Below are 23,189 nucleotides of genomic sequence, written 5' to 3' on the forward strand. Positions count from 1 at the left end.
GAGGTCTTAACGCTGCTTTTCATGTGAAGTAGACTAATTGAGTTTTCACTAGACTTCATCTAAAAGCAAGACATTTCCCTGATGATGTTACAGGTTTCATCTCATTTATCTTTCCCTTTCGGTTGCCTGGAAGCTCAACGTGCACCCAGAGGCAGAAGCAACTGTAAAACAGAAAATGAAATTGCAGATGCCATGGCTTTAATATAAATATCTTTGTGTCGACAGTGAAAATGAGAGTTTCAGCCAAGTTGTAGAGTCATATCATGTATGCTTTCAGTTTATTAGCTCATTTGGAGGCAGGCTAAAGAGAAACCAGAGATGGACATCTCTGCACATGCTCACTCCCAGTCCATGATTTTTAAAGTTCGCTGTCTTGGCTGTTTTACAATTTCAGGCTAACAAAAGCTCCAGGCTATGTTATATACTAACTATTATTTTGTAAGTAGATTATTTTTGAGTTGCATTACAAAATGTAAGAAATAAGCAAATACGTCAAAACCACCTTTTTTAAAAGATGTGATAAATTAAAAAAAGGTGATTGTATTGTAAATGAGATTTGAGTTTGGGAAGGGCCCTCACAGAGGAAAGGATGTAGCATAGATGTGTACCTCCTAAGTTAAAAATAGACCAGGTCTTTCTGTATTTTGCTAACTGTCAAGCACTTCAGCTACACAGCTGAGGATACGTAGATAATACAGTCTGAACTGAATTTATACGGCTAATGCCATCTTGAAATGGAGAGGGTGAAAATCAGAATATCTGTGCAATCTTAAATGCAATAAAAATGTTACACTCACTCTATCAGCTGGTATGCAGAAGCTAAACAAATCCTTACCAGGGTGTGAGTTTTATACTGTAGTAATACAAGCCTTGGCGTGTGGCACTTCGTGATTATTAATGAGTCTTCGGGCAAGTCCTGGTGTAATGTGTCTGTTTGAACTTTAACATCTGTGAGTGTATGTAAAATATCCACATTTTGTCTGCTTACAGAATAAAAGCTAGTTGTCAGGAATCCAGCCAGACCTAAGTGAATGGAAAACGCTTCTTGTTTTCTGACGGTTCCCTTGTCTGGCTGTTGCAGCGAACACCGATTGCTTTCCGTGGGTGAGATGAGAGCACCGACAGGACAACTGATCAGAGAGGAGCACAGCTTTCCTTCGTTTCCTCCCGCACACCTCTTTCTCTTCCCTGTCCTCCGTTGCGATTAGTGGGCAGCGTTTGCAGCGCCCATGAGCAGGGTGGGCTGGATGCTGCTGCGTGTCCAGCAGGGGATGCACAGAGCGAGCGATGCGGCCAGCGATGTCTCTCACACCGCGTCCAATGCAAATCACCTCACAACCAGCAGCTCGGTAGCCAGAGTCCCAAGGTCGCTCTAATCCAGTCTGTTTGCTTCCTATTCTGCTACTGGTTTAGCTAATTTTTTTTTTTCTTTACTCAGCAGTAAGCAGGTATTTGAAGTTGTCTGGTAACAGGTTGTGAAGCTGGACCTTGGCAGCGGCATTGTGTTCCCAGTCATCAGCTTTGTCCAAGCAATTCTCCTATTTGGCATTTCTGCTTCTCTTGTCTGTTAACCATCTCTTTAGTAGTATGGCACTTCATAAAGATACTCGCACGATCAGCCAGGCTTTTAATGTGAAGCATGAACTTTGGATTTGTTGTCATCTGTATAAATAGAGAGCTCAGGAGTGAAATCGAAATTGGCAGATTTGAGTTAACGAAGTAAAACCAAGGTGAGAGGACAGTTCAATCCAAGGTACGGATGTGCTTTAGTCATGTGCAACTGGAAATCAATAGCAGGATTTCTGTTGACTTGAACGAAAGTAGTATTTGGCACTTATTAACATGTTGCAGGTTTATTCGAATTGTTATAGTTTCTTTGTCTTTCCTCTTAACTCAGTGGAACGTGATCGTAAAGCTTCCTGCTGTAAAGCTCCAGGGTAGATTGTATGATACATAAGTTGTTTCCAATAACAAACTAAATGTGAATTTGTGTATTAGTTACCACAGTGACTACAGACACTATTGCATGCTGCATGAACCAGTTAAAATATTGCCCGCTACATGACGTATGAGGTGCCTAATTTTGCCAGCAAGATTTCCTTCATGAGTACTGGCTCAGTATACACTGTGTAACTTACGATATTTTAAATTAAGGCACCTGTTAGTAAGTGTAAGGATGAAGAGATGATATCGCAAGCCTGTGAAGTAACACTCATGTTGACATTTCTGTGGGTGTTTTCTCCACTTGTCATCTTGCACATGTTAAACCAAAGAACTGAGCTTTTGTTTGTGTTAAGTATTCAATGTTTGTTAGCCAAGAAATCCACAGTTACACTTATGTCAGCCTTAGATGAGCTGTGTATTGACCACCTCTGGCTGATCCTGTGCGTGAAGATGATAGATGCTGCTGGGTTCTTCCCTTAGTAAATGATTCCACTGGAGTATATGCTCCTTATAGTGCAACTTTAAATTACAGATAGGTGTTTTCAGTCTTGTTATCTGCCTTTTCCTGACATCATACAGAAAGCAATGCCTGGATACAAAAACGCATTGATAATAATTAAATTAATGTTAGTAAAGGAGCACGTAGCTCTCTAAAACATGGAAGACACCAGGTAAATCCTGTTAGGCTGCCAGGAGCGCTCCCAGCAGCATTTAACCCAGGGATTCAATACCCCAGCTGGTTTACAGTTCCCCGTGGGTGCCCTCCTGCAGGGTGCTCTGCTGGGAGTCATTTTCTCTCCCTGCCACACTGGACCTGGAGCTTGCTAATGTTGCTGGTTGGTTGTTAATAACCTCTCATGAAGCACCCTGTATTATCTGTGCTTCCTTTTGGTTACCATCTGTCCTTGGGAGAGATTTTGCCGTTTGTGAAAGCCAGGAGCTTTTCTGCCTTTCTCTCCTTAGGCTGCACTTGGGAGGTGGTGGGGAGTAGCTGCAGGGGCCTCCCCTCCACCTTCACCTCCCTCTCCCTGCCTGAGAGCCAGGACATCTTTTCTTCGTCCTCACCAGCAGGTGGAGGAAGCACTATTCTCCTCCAGCCATCCCTCCAGAACGTTAATTATTTTGGGAATTGATGACAAGCTGCAGCCCAACGTGAAAAACAGGCGTGCAGTTCCTATTTGTGCAGGCATGTTATGTGTGGTGGTGCGTGTTATTTATCTCTTTGGCACAGAAGTGCAGGTAGAAGGATGTTCCCAAATGAAATTGGTTTCTGAATTAAAATCTTGTAAAAAAAACCAAAAACCAAAAAAAACCAAACAAAACCCAACCAACCAAAAAAAAACAACCAATCAAACCACCCAACAAAACCAAACCCAAATTTTAGAGCAACAGGAATTTTAGTTGCAACTCCAGTGAAAATCTTCACTTTGAAACAGCTCTGCTTCATGATGCTTTTGGACAGGCACACAGGGTTTTTGAAACCCTGAAACAGCAATAGATTACATGAAAGGAGGACCTTTGCTTTGCTGATTGTATTTCTCCATATCATAACAAAACCAAAACATGAATACCAACAACAAAAGCTCTGTCATGTCAGTAATTAAGGCCTTGTTGGCCACACAACCGTTTGTTTGTTTGCGGTGTGGTTTTTAAGGGTTCCAAATAACAAGATAAAAGCATGCTTGTGGGTCACTGAGGACAGTGAAAGCCAGGTGGGATGCCTGTCCTAATCTTGTCTGCTGCTGTTATAGAAAATGTTGGTATCCCTCTCTTCCCTCTTATGCATGTGAATTCTCTTTATCTTAAATGACATGTTGCATTTCCATTTTTTTCCTGAGAACTTCTGCTTCAGTTGGCACCTGGGTCACTAATACTGATTTTTATCTTGATCACTCAGTGTGCATCTTCTGCGGAATAATGTCCAAATGTGATGCACAACTGTTTTGTTTTCAGGTTTTTTTGAGATTCTTTGTTCTTATTAAGATAATCTTCCTTTATTGCAGACACCGGTGGAAGTAGCTACACAACAGTGCTGTGATGTGAAAGTGCTTGTACAGTACTTTGCACAGCAGGATCCTGATTCGTGAATGTGGTTTCCACAGCTATGATAATACACTTGAATAATAGTACCAATGGCTTGTATCACTACCCCGTTTTATACATGAGAAAGAAAAACTTGCCGATTAAAGCCAAAGTCATCAGAAGTATCAACTAGTTTTGAGTGGACAACCTAATACCTGATTTTTCAGACATGTAGGGTACATAACATCAGGGTCCTACAGATGCCAGCCTTGTCCTGCAGCGCTCGGTCTCTCCTGCCTCCTGGGCTCTCTCTTTACCCTGGGCTTTTGTCCCAGTGTTCTGCTTTGGTCTCCATTCCCAGCCCTTTTGTACTCCACTTGCGCTGCTGCCTCTCGCTTTGTTCTGTGTGCCAGCGCTGTGACCCGCTTGGAGAGTGCTGCCTCGCTCCCTGCTTCCCAGCTGGTAGCAGCCAGCAGAATCTGTGCAGCCTGCGGTGGGTGTCGTACAGCTCTCCTGCTGTGCAATGCTTGTGTGGGGCCAGAGGTTCCTTATCTGAAAAGGGATTCTTGCAAAATGTATTGCCAAAAGCTAACTTATTTTTTTTTAATGTGCAAATTGAGTTCTTTTAGGGACTCAAAATGTGACTAAATCTGGACAATGTTTTCACGATGCTGAAGGCACATTAGTGAAACTCAAGTCATCCTCGGTAAAAGTTGTACCAAAGTATGGAAATTCTAGATCTGGAATGAATAGAAGTTGGAAAGAGTATATGGGCTTGAAAATAGTTTTGCTGTTAATTTGTTATTTGCTCCGCCCTTAATTATTAGATGTATTCCAAGACTCTGTTTTGAAAATGAAAAAAACCCACAGGATTTAATCCAGTGAAAATTGTAGGCTTATTACAATAGGAGTTACACCTGGTTGTGTAAAATTACTATAGTCTTCACATAAACACTTGTATAACTGAAATGCCAAAGAAGACTTCAGCATCAAGGGCTGCAGACAGAAATAACTGTGATTACACCATGCAGGTCATTAGGGGAAAGGCACTAGTACAAAATACTTGTTTTCTGCACTGAGAATTCTTGTTGGAGAAGCAGATTTGTTCAGGGGAGTACGGTTCAGTGGTATGAAAGTCTGAATTAGTGACTAGCCAGTAAGGGGTCATCTGAATAGGTTAGCTTGTCAAATCTTTTACCAAATTAAAGAACAGCATGTTCTTTCTGAACTTTGAATGGACATCAAGTGATAGTCCTTCAGTGATGTTGGCCTCTCTTACAGGTGAAGAAATCAAAAGTTTCTGAGAGATTTTTGCTTCTTTTTTTTTCCTTTTCTTTTTTTTCTTTCCCCCCATTGGACCGAACAATTTTGGGCAGGTTGATTAGCTTCCCAGTGTCTCAGGGTATCCCTTTCTGAAGGGATAATACCTAATATATGGAAATTAGACTAATTAGTGGTGCATATTTTGGCCTGATACATACCTAGTGTGATCCCTTTAAATTTGAAATCCACAACAGAATTTGAGCCAATGTCTATATTGCAGCCTTCAGCTAAAAACACTATAAAATGCCTAAGCGTTATTACAAATGGTTTCACAGCACCATATGCTAGAGAACACAACAGAATGGAAATTACTTGTACAAAGTCTTTCATTAGATATGGCTAAAATACACTGCATTTTTTTGGTGGCATGTGTTCTAAAAATTATTATTATTTTTTAAGAACCACAATGTGGATTTGCCATGTGGAGACAATTATCGTATATATTGTAGTTTGGGGTCATACATGTTGAATAAAACCGTGTGGAATGTGCAGTTCTTGTGAGCAATTGTTTATTCTTTACAGAACTGTAATTGTAGTTAGTCTGTGTTTTGTCTGGTAAATAAATAACTAGAGAGTCTTTGTTGGAGTGAGGAATTGGGAGGGGGCATGTGGTGGCCACGACAGTGCCGAGGAAGAATGCTGAATGTGGGCTGCAAACCAGTTCCAGGTATATCAGCCTTGAACACTGGCAGATCAATGTGTGCACAGCCATGGTAATCCAAATGCAGAGCATATGGGACATGTTTCCAAAGCCCACATACCAGGGGTTCTGAAATTGGCTGCTGACCTCTGCTTTGATGTGGGCATCTCCCTGGCTTGGGTCTCTGCCTCCCGTACCACGCTTATGTACTACCCTCTATCTGTGTGAACCAGGATGCTGATGCCAAAGCATCTTCTCTTACTGTACAACTGTCCTCCTCTCAGTAGGACACTGTTGTTCTTCATTGTAGTCTTGTATGCTCTTCCTGTGTAAAGTGGGACCAAACCATATGTTTTTCTGCCACAGCCCTGGGTGATGCTCCAAAGCTGGAAGCACAGGTTTGCCTCTGGGCTTGGGGTGGGATAGGAGCTCGCAGCATGGATGGTGAGAAGTGGCACTGGCGGCTGCCAACTCCTTTTCTGCACAGAGTGGCCAGAGCCTCAGCAGCTCCTAACCTGGGCAGGGGTGAAGGCTGCTGCCAGTGCCCAGCTCTGGTGTACAGTTTTGATGGTTTGCACGCCACCAGTGATGGGCATGTTGGTGTGGGAATCTGATCTACAGAGAATACTGATCTTGTCTCTTGCCTCCTATGTAAATCAGGATTTGTCCATGAATCGCCCAGGTGTGCACCTGACGTTTTATAGAAAAAACTCTTGTCATTAGCCCTGATGGGTTGATGTACTTGGGGTAGTTGGTATGTCAGAGGAAATGCTGCAGATGAAAAGGTCTCTGACTAAATATGCAAATGATATTTGTCAGTGTTTCCCTCAAACATCTTCCAGCAGATGTGGGTACCATGTGTGTCCATTTAATAAACTAAACTCAAAATAATTTCCACTTTGCTAGATATATGGGGAATAACTGGGGGGGAGGGGGGCAGGGAGCAAACTACAAAGCAAGGTAAAAACTGCATATGTGTGTTGTTATATTTGATGACCAATTCATTAAAGCCATAAGTGTATCCAGGCTTTCAATAGTGTTCTCCTGCTGTTGCTTCCTGTATTCCCTGGCTACAAAATCAGTCTCTATGGCTCTCATTTGTCTTACCCACATGAAAGACTTTGAGCATCTGCAAGTTATGATTTGAGAAGTATCTGCTTTTAAACAGCATGTATTTATCACCGTGTCTTCACAGGCAACATGGTACATTGTATAAATTAGGAGATCCTAGACCTTTGAACGCTAGCGGGCTGGGTCAGATGCTCTGTGAGCGTATGGTGTCTGGCCATACCCATCAAACATCCTGGACCCACACCAAAAATGCCAGATGTTCAATAGATGTGGAGGCCCTCCCGTAACCTTTACTGCATGTTGCAAAAGGGGGAGGGTGGAGGGAGTGAGGTTGTAGCCATCCCTTGCTCTTGGGCCGTTTTAGTACTCTCGTTTGAGCTCAGTATTTTTTATATTTTGAACTAAAGACCATGGACGAACCCTCAGTTCAATTTGTTAAACTAACACATGGTGTAAATGCTTAGTGTCCCCTAACTCTCCCAAGACAGGTGGAATTTGTTTCTAGCTCTAGTGGTTTACAAGATATCAGCCATTAAAGCTGCCACTGGCCCATGACGGGTTGCAAGTCCTGGGTCTTGCTCTAGTGTGAGTTCCGTTCTTACCGATGGAGGAAAATAATAAAATACTTTAATGGGTGATTCCTTTCATTTTAAAAAACCCTGAGCCACACAGCAGCTATGGGTAAAGGTGTTGGCATAGCTGGTGTGTTCAAAACTGTCCCACGTAGTTGTAGGTGAATGCAAAATCACAAAATAAATGGAGGTGTTGTGGTTTTTAAGTATTAAGATGACAGCTGTGGTTGCTCAGGTTAACGTGTGACCAATGTAACTGTTAATTTTTGGGTGCCTCTTCAGCCTTCCTCTCTCCCAGCTGGCATGTCCCACCTCACCTCAGCCACACCTCTGGCATGGTGCCCGAGGCCCTTTGCTATTGGGTCCCCCAGGATGCTGGCCTGGTGAAGAGGAGGGTCTCCTGCGCCTTGCACAGTGCTGGCTGCCTCCACAATGAAGCGCTGGTGCTTGGCAGGCTGCTCTGTCCCTGTTGTCTTGTCTTCCCGGGGGATGTTGGCCTGTGGTAATCCCAGAGCCCTTTGGCTACCCCGGCCCACATGTGGGACATCTTAAGCAGAGAGGCTGGAGGAGCCGAGTGTCTTTGTTCTGAGGTCTGGTGGCTTGAGGGACTTGCAATTATCCTAATGTCTCACTGTGCCGGGGAGCTGAGTCAGCACATTCGGGCTTGAGCCCTAGCACCTTGGAATAAAGACACTAGTTAAAGGATATTAGGCTTAAAAAAGAGGAAGAAATAAGAAATTCATTGTTCCTGTGGAAAGATGCAATGCCAAGTTTGGAGACTAAATTTAGCCATTCATGGGTAGATCAGAAAGATTCAGGTCCTGCTGTCGATGGAGATCTCAAAGCCTCTGTATCATGTTTCCCGTATGCAAAAAGGCATTTAATCTCTGCTACAGTTTCTAAGCTCTGTGAAATGCCTGATGGTGAATGATATCTCCCTTTATTTGACCTACAAGTGTTATTTTAAAAGTGAACGAGAATATTTTTTTTGATCACAAAAGGTAGTGATGAGGGTTGGATAAAAATACCTGTTTGAGCTGTGTGGCAACTAAACAAATGTTCCTTTTTGTTAAAGGGTATTTTGTTGTGGTTTTTTGTCGTTGATGCAAAAACATTAAGTCTTTTGCACAGAAGTTTGACAGGGGAAGAGAGCGAAGTATTTATTAAAAAAACAGCTCCTGAGGCACGTGTTTGGAGCTGTCATTTATTTGCATATTTTTGCCCTCGCGCCCTGCACAAACCAAGCCTCGTAGCTTCCCCAGCAGAGTTTGGCTGGGGAAGGAGACGCGAAGGCCAGCCAGTCCTTCAGGTGGCCAGGGATGTCTGGAGACACCCGGCGCAGCCCTGTACTTGGCTGCGGTTCTGGCAGGGCCATGCTGCAGGTCGTCATTTTAGCATGGGGCGGAGGGAAAAGTCCTTTGGGAAGGGAAGAGGGGAGGGAGAGCGCAACCTTCACAGCTGGTGCGTGCTCTAACGCCATACGGCCTAGAGCATGAGATATCTGGGCTCCAGCGCAAGATGAAAATGCGGGTGAAATACCTGCTGGAGGCTTAGCTGAGCTGTGCAGGGATACAACTGAGAGGCATCCACATTGCCCTCTTAAAAAGACGTTTTTCACCAGACCTATACATAAGGCATAGTGTCCTTCATGCTCCTTTCCTTGTCATATTTGTTCTCTTTGGGGTGCTGAAACAAGGTGAAATAACAAGAGAGTCATCTGTGGGTGTAAGCTCTGTCTCCTGTAGGACCCTGTTGTCACAGCTGCGCTTTGGGCACCCAGGGGGTAAATTGTTTCCCTGAGGTTGATTTGAAAAGTCTGTGGCGGAGCCGTGGGGAGAGCCGAGGTCGACCACAGCTCCAGTGCTGCACTGAGCCGAGCCGTTCCCTGTCAGGTGTAACCATCTCAAGAAGGTCGCTCATAAAGCGAAGGTCCTCTTTTGTGGCTGTAGTCACACTGTGAGGGGATGGTGCCAATTTTTCAGAAGCCTGCCAGCTTGGAGCCTGGTCACTATGGCATGCTGCTGGCGATCACCAACTGGTACCAGTTAGTCACCGCTGTGTCCTCACAACCTGGAAGGAACAAGGGCCTTCAGCTAGACTGTGCAGTGCATTTACATCCAGGCCAGAGACTAGCCATCTTTTTCAACACCAGAGGGTTTTTTTCTGTGTACAGTTTGAGAGTTTTCTACCCGCTTCTCTGTTTCAGTAAAACAAATGTATTCTCCCATCCTGTCTGGCATTTCATGATGAAAACGTGGTCTAATGGGACCTGTGAAATGCCTCGTTGTGGGTTGCGCATTGCTCACGAGGAATTCATCAGGGAGAAGGATTTCATGCTGTACTTTAACCTCCTTCCAGCCTTTCTTGGATGAAAGGAAAACTCTGCAGCCGTGAATGTAACTGGTTATCATTATTGGATGTCATTACTCACTCACTCCGAGCGTAAAACAAAAAACTCGCATCCCCTGTGATGTCTGTGGGTAAAATGCTGCTCTCAGTTACGTTAACGCTGCTGTAAACCGACGAGTAGAGTTCGGCCCTTTGTTTCAATTGAAATATTTGTTTAACACAGGCAAGGACTAAACAATACACTTGAAAGCGATTTGTGTTATTGTCTGTAGAGCAGAGCTTGTATTTTATGAACTGGCTGATCATAAAGACAGCATAAATCATGTAAAGCATTCTCATTTACTTTTTCTTTCTTTTTTTCTTTTTGCAGATGGGGCTTGTAGAGTAGAGTTGCAGTCAAATGTCTGCTCCAGGATATTTTAGTTGAACTGTGTGAGTCCATTAAACAAATGTAATGGCTTTTTGGAAAGAAGCGCTGCGTGTTTCAAACCAAATGTTTTACATAGAGAACATCTGGGTAGTTCTGGGTGTTTGTATGTAGAGCACATCAGACAGCAACCGTAGTGAGCTCAGCTGGGAGGTTGCCTGGGATGTAGTTGTAGGATATGACAGTTCAGTTGTTATGGGGAATAATTCCTATGAAGTATTGCCATAAACTGAATGTTTGGCACAAACACCTATGTCTTTGTTTTACTGTACACCCAAGTTATTCTTCTTATCTGCCCAGCAAAACTCTAAACGATGTTTAAACAACCCAGTAAACGTTGGCACCTGTGAGCTGTGGCATGCGCATTAAAGCAAAGTTGAGGAAGACGTTACCGTTAAGGGTAAACGAAGTTTGCTGTATTTTCAACAAAGCACTATTGATTTCTGCCACGGGCAAAGCAGTGCGAGTGAGCGATGAATGCAATATGTGCAAATGGTTTGTGGGGTTGAGTTGGCAATGATCGATGTTACAGTGGTGTTGCGTACTGTTGCTTTGAGGAATGTGAAAATGCAAAACCGGTGAAATGCATGACATTAGAGTTTATTTGGGCTACTGGAAGAACTTTAACCTGGTTAAATTAATAAGCCTGCTTTTACTTCGCAGCATCAGAGGTAATATATTTCCAGGAAATGTAGGAAATGTTGAAAAATGTCTTATTTGGGAGTTAGTTCTTAAATTATTTCTGCAGTTTAACTGAGGAATGCATGGTTCAAATGAGATTAAAGTTGTAATTTCCAGAGTAGCAATGCAGCTTCCCCTTTCAGGATTGTTTAAGTAAAAAGTTAAACAAAGTGGGTTAGGCAGTCTCTTGCTCCAGTCCCTTGTGGACAGCAATTCACATTGCACAGCACTGCTTTAATAGTCCTGCTCGGTCTGACATGATTTGTGGTATTTGCTGAGATGAATTTCTGGACCGAGCAGCGTGAGAGGGAATTGCTCCTCACTCTGAGGAAGGTGGTATGTCCAAGTCTGCGCGAAGGTCACTGGCAGGGTGAAGCGGGAAGCCTGCGCTGCTGCTGTTGCACTACCTAACAGCTTAGCTTTTGGCAAGGGGATCCCAGAAATCGGAGTGCTAATTCTCCCTTGTTCAACTGACACTGGCCAAAACATGTGCCAAAAAAGGTGTTTGTGCGTGTTGAAGAAGGGGGCAACAGTCCTGGAGATCATAGGGTCTGGGGGAGTTCTTTGCCAAAAACTTTCCACCTAGAAAAAAAATTCCTTTGCTGTTTCTCCCCTCCGAAGTTAACCCTCCCCATAACTACTTACAACTACTGCCTGCAGTTGTAAACTCCTCTTCTAGCAGGGAAGGCTAGAATTATGCATTTAAGGCTGCAAAATTGCTTGATCGCCAGCCACTTAATTGTAGGAAAGCATAATTCATTCCTCACCCTCTCACGTCTATTCCAAGCCCAACTGGCTGCGGGGAGCAAGAATGTTCCTGTTCCTCTGTTACTCTCTCCACTGAGCCATTATGGTGGCCCTGGTAATTTACTTTTGATAAATAGAAGGAAACAACAGGAGGTTCTTCTACCTTCAGGGGTATAAATATTTCTCAGAAATCAGAGACGGATGGGGAAGATATGTTAGCAAACTCTTTTCCTCCCTCTGTAGCAATTCCACCATGTTCTGCCATAAATTCTAGGATGGTCCCTTTTTGGAAGGGGACTTATACATTAAATAAGTAACATCCAGGCGGAAAAATGTAATACCGAAGCAGTGCTTTTACAAAAACAAATTTAATATTGCAAAGAGATCTGCAAGCCCTGGAGCAAAATAACCTGGGTGAGGCTTTGATACACATGGTTGCCAATCTTTTTGTTTTCCAAGAGTATTTTTCCAGATAGGATGTGAGTTTATGGTTCACTAAATTCCGACCAGGAAGTGGCGTTTATATTTTGATCCGCCTTAGATCAATTTAGAAAAATATGCTAGATATAGGTGCTTCTGATAGTTCTGTGGCATTAACCCTTCCAACTGTGCTGTCTACACACATCTGTGTGCCTTCCGTGATACAATCTCTGTGGCCCACCGTTCTTGCACAATGAATCCCTGCCCATCGATGTTAATCCAAAAGCCTAAACTCTATAAACTCAACTTTAAAATCTCTCGACACTTCAAAATTCCACTGGGTTAATTAGGAATTTGAGGTGGTCCAGCAGTATGATGTTGGGTTTTAATGAGAGTTGGGGTGCCTGAAGGTATGGACATTTCTTCAAAAGAAGAAAGACTGTTCCCAAGTTTTCCTTGTACTATTGTAATTCTCATGGTAGCACTTCCTTTTTTTTTCTTCGAAGGACTGCAGAACCAGGAGAGCAAAACTAAAGAATCCAGACAGTACCAGGTGCCAGTTTGTGGCAGAAGAGGCATTGTGAAGATGTGCAAAGCTCTCAGTGGTTCTGAGGTTTTGCTGAACTCACAGAAACTTTAATGGAAGAGAGAGAATAAGCCGCGTTACAAATATTTGCCCACAACTTCCTCAAGCAGAATGTACCAATGAATGAAAATGTGCTGTCAGGTGGCTTCTTGGAAAAAACTAGTTCTAAGAAAGAGTTTAAACAATGTCCAACCCCCTTCCTTGTTTAATGTGAATTACAGCCTTGCACTGATATAGCGCCTTTCACCTAAACATGTGCAAAATCACTTTAGAGACTTTGGTAACTTCTGAGGTTACCATTATTTAGCAATTATTTAGCAGCACATTGCAATAATTTGCAGCAGTTTCTTAGAGGGTGTGAATAACCCCATTTGCAATTTAAATTATCAGGAGGAATGACAAGAGACTGTGTCATTTTCAAACTGGAACTAGATCCAGGCACCAGGGCTTTATATCCCTCTTCTTAAGAAAGTCATAAAGGGCTTTTTCTAACAAAGTAGCCAGGATCTTGGTTTTGCATTTCATCCTCAAATCAGTGCCTTGAACAGTGTGCACTCCTGCTTCAGAGGATTACTTCAGTGTGGTTCACTGCTTATTCACAATGAAAAACCAACATTGAATTAAAGTCCCTCTCTGCTGCCCCAGGTTAGCATTTTGCATTACATCAGCAGCTGTGGTAGCTGTGAGATCAAGCCTCAAAATTAATGTGAAATCTATCTTCCAGTTTTTGGAGGGGGAATCTGTAATACCCATGTAACACCAAGAACAGTAAACTTGGGGCTTGTGAATTCTTTCACTCCTCTTTAACCTGACTTGCCAGTAATTTAATTAGTGCTAAACAGTCTGTGCACAGACTTGCAGAAGTTAAAAGACTGACTGACACAGGATTCGCTTCCAGTGACTTTTCCTCTTTTGCACATGTGCTGGATGGAACTGTGCTGTATTTGGAAGCTGATCAATAATGATTGCACAATTCTAACCTTATTTAAACTATGATATAAACAGACACAGTAGAAACGGATGCTACCAGGTTTTTTCCTACTTAACAGTGAAGTCAGCTTTTTTTTTTCACTGCTTTTTTTCACCACTCCTTTTTTGTCTTTTTGGTTCCAACAAAATTGTAACCTGGAAGAAAAGCAGTTAGACTTTGTGAAATCCCAATTCAGTGTAGCGTTTGGCTTTAGTAAATGTGGAAGCCAAAAATAAACATCTGCTTTGGCAACTTCACCAGAAGTTAACTGTAAATACAGTTTTCATCTTTTCTAGTGAATGTGGCATTCAGTGCTGGTTAACATCTATTAAGGAGGAACGATCCATAGTTGAGATTGTAAAGCATTTTTTTCTTTTAATTACAGTTATGAACCTCCATTGCCTCGGGGAAATCCCCTACCCCAGTTTCTTTCCAGATAGAATTTCTTTTGTGCCAAAACATGAACTTCCCTTGGAAGCTTGAAGGTAGTTGGATGGATACTTGTGAATCATTAGACTTTGGAAAAGAGATGGTCTTCCATTGATCTGTGCATGACAGCCCCAAAACTTCAACTTGGCTGTTTTATTCTCTTTTCTTCAGTCCTTCAGAATTAGATCATAAGCCTGTTTTTTTTTCAGCCGGAGTTATGAATGTTTTAAAGCATTAGATATTGCATCTTTGGATATGCACAAGGATATGGCCAACAGTTACGGGTTCCTTTCCACCTAATTTAGAAGTGAATTAGGAAGAAAGGAGATCTCTGCTTTTCAGCAAATCCTTTGCAACCTCCGTCCCTACTGGGGCAAATTTGTTTCACCATGGATGAAGTGGATGCAGATTTGCGGTAGAGTGCTACTGGGACGGTGGGGAGGGGTGAGAAGGGGCAGCTTGAGGCAGCACTATGGGAAATGCTTAGTTATTGCTAGGAATGGTGATTACTTGTAGGATCTTTCTTCTAAAACTGAACAGTCCTATGACTTGGGACTTCAGTAATCCTGTATGAAAAACTTTTATTTTGGGAATGGAGAAGGTTTTTGGTAGATTTCTGACATATACCAGTGGATTGTCCATTTCTGAATTCTGCAGCCCTCCCTTCTTCTCCCTGTTTTCAGGATTCACGGCCTCACTGTAATCAATAACCAGGTTGCTAGCTTGTGTTTTTAAATACTATCGAAAGTCAGATCTCTGCTAAACCAGATGAATGGTTTTTTTTAATTTCTAGTGGTAAATCAGTCCTGAAATGATTAATAACAGAGCTGTAAGATCTGCCTGGCAGTAAGGATGTCTTGAGGCCAGGATTCTCAGCATTAAATGAAGAAAGGTCTGCCAGGTAAATTTGTCAGACGATGCATGGTGTAAATATGCCAGGCTTCATATGCATAGCTGAGGATCGTGGGTACCAAACAATGAAGGGATGTAAATTTTCCAGTAAGGCAATAGTTACTCAGGAAATGCGCTCACAAATCCTGTTAACAGGCACCGTATGCGGGGGTGAGGAAAGAAGTGGAGGAAGGGTGTTGTACGTGTTCCTCCTGGCACCCACTTTGTATATGTACAGCAGAAACGTGTTCATCTGGTGCCTTCTACTGCTCATTAAAACTTGGTTCCACAGGCATTTTTCTCTGCGAATAAAGGGGGAACTAGAAAGAAGATATAACTGCCTTGACCAATGTTTGTGATTCGTTAATTCCTCTTCACTTGATGAGTGATAATTTACAATATGATAACAGCAACTATGTCCAGCAGAACCAGAAAAGGAAAATTAAATCCGAGGTAACCGTACCTTGGTTTTCCAAGAGGCACTGGTGCATTGTGCCTCAGCTTATGCAAATAGAATTTCGATTTAACATTTATCACACTGACTTGGGACTTCTAGTGCCTTGGTGCAAGAGTGAGTTTCTCTGCAGGTAGTGAGTGGTAGCGTGGCAGTAAATCAGCTTTGGTTTTCAGAAATATAATCTTCTTTATGTGATACATTGGGAAGATGGGAACAAAGCAGAGAGGTGCAGATGTTTGCTATATGCTTTTACCATACAGAGCAAGGCAGCTGTAAAAAATGCACTTGCCTCTTAAAAGCAAATGAAGGGTGCATCGCAGCATGTGTATCCTCACCCTTTATGTGTGCAGCTGCCGGCTCACAACACCAAAACAAATGGTTTGTCTTTGGTAACATCCATGACACAAACAAACATGGAATAGAACAAAGTAATGAGCAGAAGCCCTGAGATTTAAATGAGCAGAGTCTCACTGGGTGCAGATGGCACTGGTTACCGCTTCAAGCAACTCCCCTGATTACTGCATAGTTTGCCAACGTATCAAACAATAGAGTTGGGCCGTTGATAAATAATTAATAGGGATTTTGTTGCATGCTTGTCTCCCAGGCTGTATCACCATGGAGATGATCTGGCTTTTAGGATCTGAAAAGTAACAATCTCCTAAACAATGGCATTGTGTCGACCTTACTCTTTGTCTGAAAGAGAGAGATCTCGGAGATGTGTTAGCAAAATGCACAACACCAGGCACTAATTTTGCTTCAACTTTTCAGTGAGTGCATGAAGTGTTTTCTATGACTGTGCAGAAGCTTGTTCTTAGAATTGCACGTCCTGCATGATGCTGTGTATTACTGCGTTTGGCCTGGAATTGGAGTCTCAAGATAGTTTTTTATCCAGCAAATGGACACAGCAAACAAATAATCATGTGAGAAGAAGCTTACAAGAAGTAGTCTGCATGAGACCTTTGCAGAACCCTCTGGAGGCTTGGGTTCCCTGTAGAGATATCCGTCCATGGCTCCTTCTTCCCACCTGGAAGGTCCAGAGGCTGGAGAGACAGTTATTCAGCCCATCCCCTGCCTTTCCTTTCTCTCCTTTGCGCAACCTCTGGAAGTGCCATTTCAACGCAACTGCGTTATCAGCATCCCCCTCCTTATCATTTGATTGCAGCAACCATAGGGACCACCCAATTTCATAGCTTTGTTTCTCTTCCTCTTGTGTTGGTGAAATCTGGGCCAAGAGCTGTAGCCAGGGACTCCCCTGGAAAAAACATAATGCGGTGCCAGACTTTATTCTTTCTTGCTCAGCTCCATGGCATTGGCGAAAGAACAATATGCCTTTTCTCTCCCCACCCCCAAGCATCCTCTGCTTTCCCTTTCTCTTCCCCCCCTGGTTGATCCACCTATTCTTTACCTCCCCACCCCTGTTGGCACTTGGCGCGTTGCACTTCCCACCTCGGAGTCTCAAAGAAAGGAAGCAGAGCTGTGAAACCGTCTGGGCTCACCCACTTCCCATTGCTGGGTGGGGATGGCTTCAGCTCACGGCTTTTGGAAAGGAGAGGTTTATGTGTGTTTAACCCTCCCCTCCTTCTTCACCCAAGAAAAATAATTTTTTAAATAAATTTGCTTTAAGCTACATTTCTGACATATCTCCTGGTGGCAGCAGGCTGGTTTATCTTCCTCGGGTGCCTGTACTCTCTGTCCTGATGTCATTTTTCTGACTCTCCACAGTAGTATTGCAAGAGCCCATTGGAATTTGCTCGAGCACGGGTGGTATGCACAAGTGCTGGAACCAGCTTAAAAGTCACAGCCCCCATGGTGGAAAAAAGCAGTTTGTTCATATCTCACCACGGTCCTAAAAATAGCCTTCATAGATAATAAAGAGTGGAAGATTGTTTTCAATGGGACTGAATGTACTGCGTGCAGAAATTGCTGGGGAGTGGTTTGTGTCATTCAGGTGGTCAGCCTCAGTTACAGCACTAGCTGACTTAAAAATCTGTGACTTTTGGCACTGTGGCTAATTCTACCTTTGTTTATGTTCACAAATCTTGGCTGAAAATGAGGCGAAGGTAGGTTTGTTAGGTTAAAACAAGCACATGAACCAGCTTCCTGAAATGAAGAGAAACAGCTTTACGCTTTGATGAAAACACAGCTTTGCTCATCCTATAAATGATGATGCCAGCGGTGACTCAGCAGACACAGAGATTTGATATGGAAATGGGCACCTACTGCCTGCTCTGCCCTTTGCCAGATGTTTAAACTTTCAGATATTTTTCTGTATGCAATGGTCTTGATCTGCCTCTGTAAAAAGAAAATTCCATCCGTTTTGCTCTGCCCAGCAGCCGAGAAGCTCGTAAAGGAGGAGAGACATTTCTCCTACAGATAGGACTGAATGTACAGAAACCTTTGCAACCATCATCTTTTTGAAGTATTTATAGTTCAATTCAAGTTATTTGTACCAAACAAACAAAAGCAAAGAAGCATGAAGTGTGTTGGAAAATACTTAACAATCTCTCTACACCAGTTCAGAGAATGAGTATAAATCCTCTTTCCAGCAAATGGAGACAGGTAATTTATTGCAGCCTTGAAGAGAGCAGCTTATTTCTCCACGCTTCCTGCCCAGCAAACTCTGCAAGCTGACTTATGGAGGGATGGGAAGCCAGAAACTGTGCTCCATCTTTCTTATCCGCTTCTGGAAGGCAGAGCAGCAGTGGAGTGGGGGCTGCGCTCGTGTAGATGCCGTATTAAAGCTTCCCAATGTCCCGCTTTCTCTCCCCTGTGCCATATGTTTTGGAGAGGGTATTCTCTCTACCTGCTTCCGAGCAGAGGCTGGTACCACAACTGGCAGTGGAGATGGTTTCAGTCCATCTCTGGTGCTCCTTTCTCCCCCTCTAACCCCGTGTGTGGGACTGTGTGGCCATTAGAGCTGCAGAAGAGATACCGAGGATGTTACTGGTGCGTACAGCCGGTATTGATCCCCGGAGGGACCGTCACGTGGCCTAGTTTTGAGCTGTGACCTTGGTGCCTATGCATATATTTAACGTTACATGTGTGAGCTATCCCACGAAAGCCAATGGACTGCTCACGTGTGTGAAGTTAGGCATGTGCTAAAGTGTTTTGCCAGATTGGATACTGTGTCTATAGGGGTTTTGGGTGAACTTGAACCTGTTTTGTTGGGGTGAGAGGCTTTAGATTTCATTATTAAGAATCTGATATGTTACTCTGTCTGAGTGCAAGGTCTTGGAGTTATCTGAAATTCTCATTAAGACAAGAAGCTAGGGAAAATACAAATTCCTCCACCAGTAAAGTTACTAAAAATACTATAATTAAATTATCTAAGTCTTAAACCCAGTAAAATATATTGAGAAAGTGTGGTGGAGGTACAAGTACAGTGTTCTGAGAGTACCGAAGGGACTAAGAGCACTTTCTCTGCAGATCTTGAGCTGGAATATTTGGAGTAGTTAATGTAGCTGATGTAAAAAAGCATGTTGCGTTTGCCCTACTCTTGATTCATAGGCTGTGACCCTTAATAAATTTTGATGTTGCACACAGTGGAGCTGTTGCTTTCAGAGAAAGCAAGGAAAGTAAGCAGGCAAGCAAGAAAGAAAAGGACCTAAAGAATGAACAAACAAGTTCTTTCATAAGATATTTCTCAATTGAGATTATTTCTTATTAGGCTTAAGTTGTTCAGGTTCATCATGTATCGTATCTGGCAGTAGTCCTGCAAGTGGGGTTTTGAAAAATGGAGCCAACTCTGTCTGGTGTTAAAAGCATAAGAGCAGTTTGAAAATGTATTTTCTGGAATATATTTCTGAGTAAAATATATTTTGTAAAAGAAATTCTATTATTGATATTTTAGAATACCTGGAAGAAAGACTTGTTTTACAGCCTGATACCATAACATAGAGCTCAGAAATTTGCTCAGAGAGATGAAAAAAAACCCCACAACCTAAAATGCAATCATGACTCATAATGTTTCCATGAAATACTAAAAAAAATACTGGACTGCTTTCTTGTTTGTGTTGTTTTTTTCACATCAGTAGACTTAAGCCCACGTACCCTTGTCGACATGGTCTGAGCAGACTGATGCAGGTGAAAGACACTTGGCTGGTAGAAATCCCTTACTTAGAGGAGAAGAGCTGGAGCAAACGCTGTCCTGCTGCTTTGCTAATCCTCCTTTGGGATGCCACCCCTGACAGTGACTCCGCTGACAGTGATTGCTCCCCTTCTGGGTCTTTTGGGCCAGGTCACTGGCAAGGCTGTGCGCTCTTGATAGCCTCTGAGGTGTGGAGCCTGTCCACTTGGGAATTGTGCAGGCCACCAGGCAGATGGTGCAGGGTAAAAAGTATTTATTGAGATGCGTTTGAACCTTTCGCTTCCCTGAGGCTCTTTCTGAGGTGGAAAAATAGCAATTGGACATGGCGAAAGGTATCAGAAGTCAGCCTTTAGTAATGGGATGGTTTGTTGAGCACGGCACTCCTGTGGTGTGTTGCACAGTTAAGCAGGCAACAACTTCTCAGATGATACTGTCCTCGTTTCCTTCAGGAGACACGTTGGCTTTCCGTTTCGAATTCCTCATCTCCTAAAAGTGGATGAACAGTGCTGTTTCACTACTTGCCTCCCAAGGTTTAATTACTAAATGGCTGCACTGTGCTTTGAGCATGCTCATTTGCTATGCAACTAGACAGTGATATTATTTCGTTAGTAGGCACAAGTGTCTGAAGCCTTGCTCCAGTACGGAGTGCTTGTACTGGTAAGGTGCTGTGCCCTGGCTAAGGGGCATCGCCTGCCCCACCACGCTCTTGCTCTTTGTCAGGATTGCAGGGTACGGTCTGAGCGTGGGCAGGTGGATGCTTTGCAGAATCCATTGATGCCACTGGAGTGAAGATCGTTCACACTGGCCGAGTGTCTTTCCCTGTTTCTAACTGCTGGTCGCTGTGATCTGACGGAGCTGAGGGAAGGAAGAGAAAGGCTCGAATACTAAAAGCAGAGAGTTGTGTTTGGCATGCATTCCTTATCTTGGGATGAGATCTTGCAACCTGGATGTCACTGACAAAATCCCAGGTACTTTGGCTGGGCTGCTGAATTCTACCCATGCAACTGGTAGGTGATGTTTTCAGGAGAGCTTAAGTACTGTCTTCAAAATTTGGTTAAACTTTTAGGAATGGTCTTTATGAGTTAAGGCTCCTAGGTGCCTTAACCATTTTTCAGCATGAGTTGTGAGACTGTAAACTCTCTGGTCCTGTTGAAAAATATGTTCCCAGGCAACACATCTGTTTACATTTGAAGATTAATCCAAATATATATCTACAGGGTGCTGCCACGCTTTTCAATCACATTTGCGTTTTTGTATCTAAAAATATATGTTTTCACATGCGCAATTATTCCATGGAGGCCATTTGCAGTAATTACGTTTAGACTTACAAAAGTCCTGTCTGTGAAGCACAGAGTCAAGTTAGTAGGAGATTGGCATGCCCTCTGGGGTGCCGTTATTACTTTACCAGCCATGAATGGTGAAGAATTTGCTTCCCGTTGTATATTTGACAATGAAACCCTTCTTAAATTCTTCCTCAGAGCCAAGTACAAGGCTGTCTTTTAATAAAAAATGTGTTTTTACCCATGTCTATATTTATTTCTTGCAGGAATGCACATGCTGCTCCAAGAGCCACCCACATCCTTCTTGTATACAGGGTGTATTTGCATTTGCAGCCTGTCTCAGTGCAAACATGGGAAGGGGGAAAAATCCAACCTCATTTTTACTGTTAGTTGCCTTCTCCATCCATAGAATTACTTGGAAATTATCTTGATCACTCATTCAATTAAAATCTGTGGTATTACCTTTTCTAGAAATAAGTGCCACGTAGGTAAGACTATGATTAGGTTGTTATTTTTGAAATCTCTATACTAATTGTTTGGGTCAAGAGGAAGAAAAGAATTGTTTTGGTTTTGACATGCAAATCAGGTTGTCCCTTGAGTTCTACTTTTTGTTCTGCTGTCCCAAAGTAGGATAGCCCTTGAGCATGAGCTTACTTTTAAGCATGTGCTGAAATCTTTGGGAATTGGAGGGGATGGGGCATGTGCTTAATGCTTTTTTGAACAATGTTGCTTTTCAGAGTTGAAGGCTTTGTAGGAAACCTGATCCTTTAAACTAGCTCCTGTTTATGTACATTTCAATTTTATAATATTGTAAGTTTTTTCCTTCTTTCTTCAATATCCTCGATGCTACATCATGTAATGAAAACAATACTGGTCATGCCACTTGCAATTACTGGAGTAGGCAGTGAAATTATTTTTTTGTGAAGGAACTAGGGAAATCACATAAATCACAGGTTTGCAAATGTTTTCCCAGGAGAGGTCCGCAGTAGTTGGCTGCATAGAATGACAAAAGTGTTGTTTACTCATAAAAGGGTGGTCATCTCAGCAGGTCAGTGATGTTTTTCAAAGACTTATTGTAGATTTTAAAGTAGCTGGTAATTTATTCCTTGAACTCTGGCTTAGAAAAATAAAGCAAGGTAAATATTGAGTATAATAAAGGCCATGCTGCCATTCAGTATGCACAATGCCTTCACCTGCCCTCTCCCACCAGCTTCTCTCCATTGTTGGCTTCTGCATTTCTCATAGGCATGAGCTGCCCTCCACGATTACTTACGGCATTGCTCAGATAAGCCCTTTTTTCACAGGCAGCACACATACACACACTCACAAGGGCTGTTATAATTTGCAAGTTCAGCTATCACTTCCTCTGTTCCCACCCTGCCTTTTGGAAAGATACCCAGTCACACGATGTGCTTGAAAAAAGGTTGCTGATTGAGGAAGGATGCAGGAAGGATATGGTTTTGCAGTGATTGCATAAGTGCCGTGTAGGACCCGAAAGCCTTGGGTGTATATGAGGACGACTTTAGATGTGAATTTCAAAGATTTATTTCTTCCGATTTTTAAATAAGTCATAACTCCTGAGCAGTTTGCCTGCTTTAGAGAACCATGGAGCAAGCTGTGTTAATCTGATCCTCCATGTATTAACATGGACAAATCGGCACGCTGGATTCCCTGCCTCCGTTCCATCAGAGATCTCAATCTTATTTCAGAGAAATTGTCTCCAAAGCTTCTGTTTGAAATTGTCAGATGCAATCATGTCTAAGCAAATGTACTTCCTATCAAAATCTTTTGGGAGTTTTGCCATTTGTCTTGGATGGAGAGTACTAAGGCTAACACAGAGATCCTTCCAAAAGATGCTGTGTTCTCCCTCAGTGAAGTCCTAAGACCTGAAGACCCTAAAACTTTGTGTCACCCATTACTGTAATGAGAGTGTATTTATTGCTATAAAATGAAGCAGCTGGAGCATGGAAGTTTGTATTTTAAAGCTTTGTTTTGGTCATTCCATGTTCTGCCAACATCTAACATCTGTATTTGTTTTTTGAACTCTCCTTAATGGATTATATGCATCTGTTCAGTTCCAAGAATAATGCTTGATTTCCTGAATTTATAGGTTGCAATAAAATCCATTCGTAAGGACAAAATTAAGGATGAACAAGATATGGTTCACATCAGACGGGAGATTGAGATCATGTCATCCCTCAGCCACCCTCATATCATCACCATATATGAAGGTTAGTGACTGCAATTCTCCTGCCTGACTGCTCTGTTACGTTCTTGCAGACCTGATAGTCAT

The 23,189-nt window shown here is 42.7% G+C and overlaps 1 protein-coding gene across 1 annotated transcript in view; it reads left to right on the top strand.

The window, feature by feature from the left end:
* The window catches only part of NUAK1 (NUAK family kinase 1), a 49,997-nt gene that overhangs the window by 1,285 nt on the left and 25,523 nt on the right, over positions 1-23,189 (top strand). The window contains exon 2 of the mRNA XM_075754154.1: positions 23,007-23,127. Coding sequence (XP_075610269.1) covers positions 23,007-23,127 — 121 coding nt within the window. The remainder of the gene's footprint in view (positions 1-23,006; positions 23,128-23,189) is intronic.

Source organism: Balearica regulorum, chromosome 1, assembly GCF_011004875.1.
Source record: "Balearica regulorum gibbericeps isolate bBalReg1 chromosome 1, bBalReg1.pri, whole genome shotgun sequence".
Lineage (NCBI taxonomy): Eukaryota > Metazoa > Chordata > Aves > Gruiformes > Gruidae > Balearica > Balearica regulorum.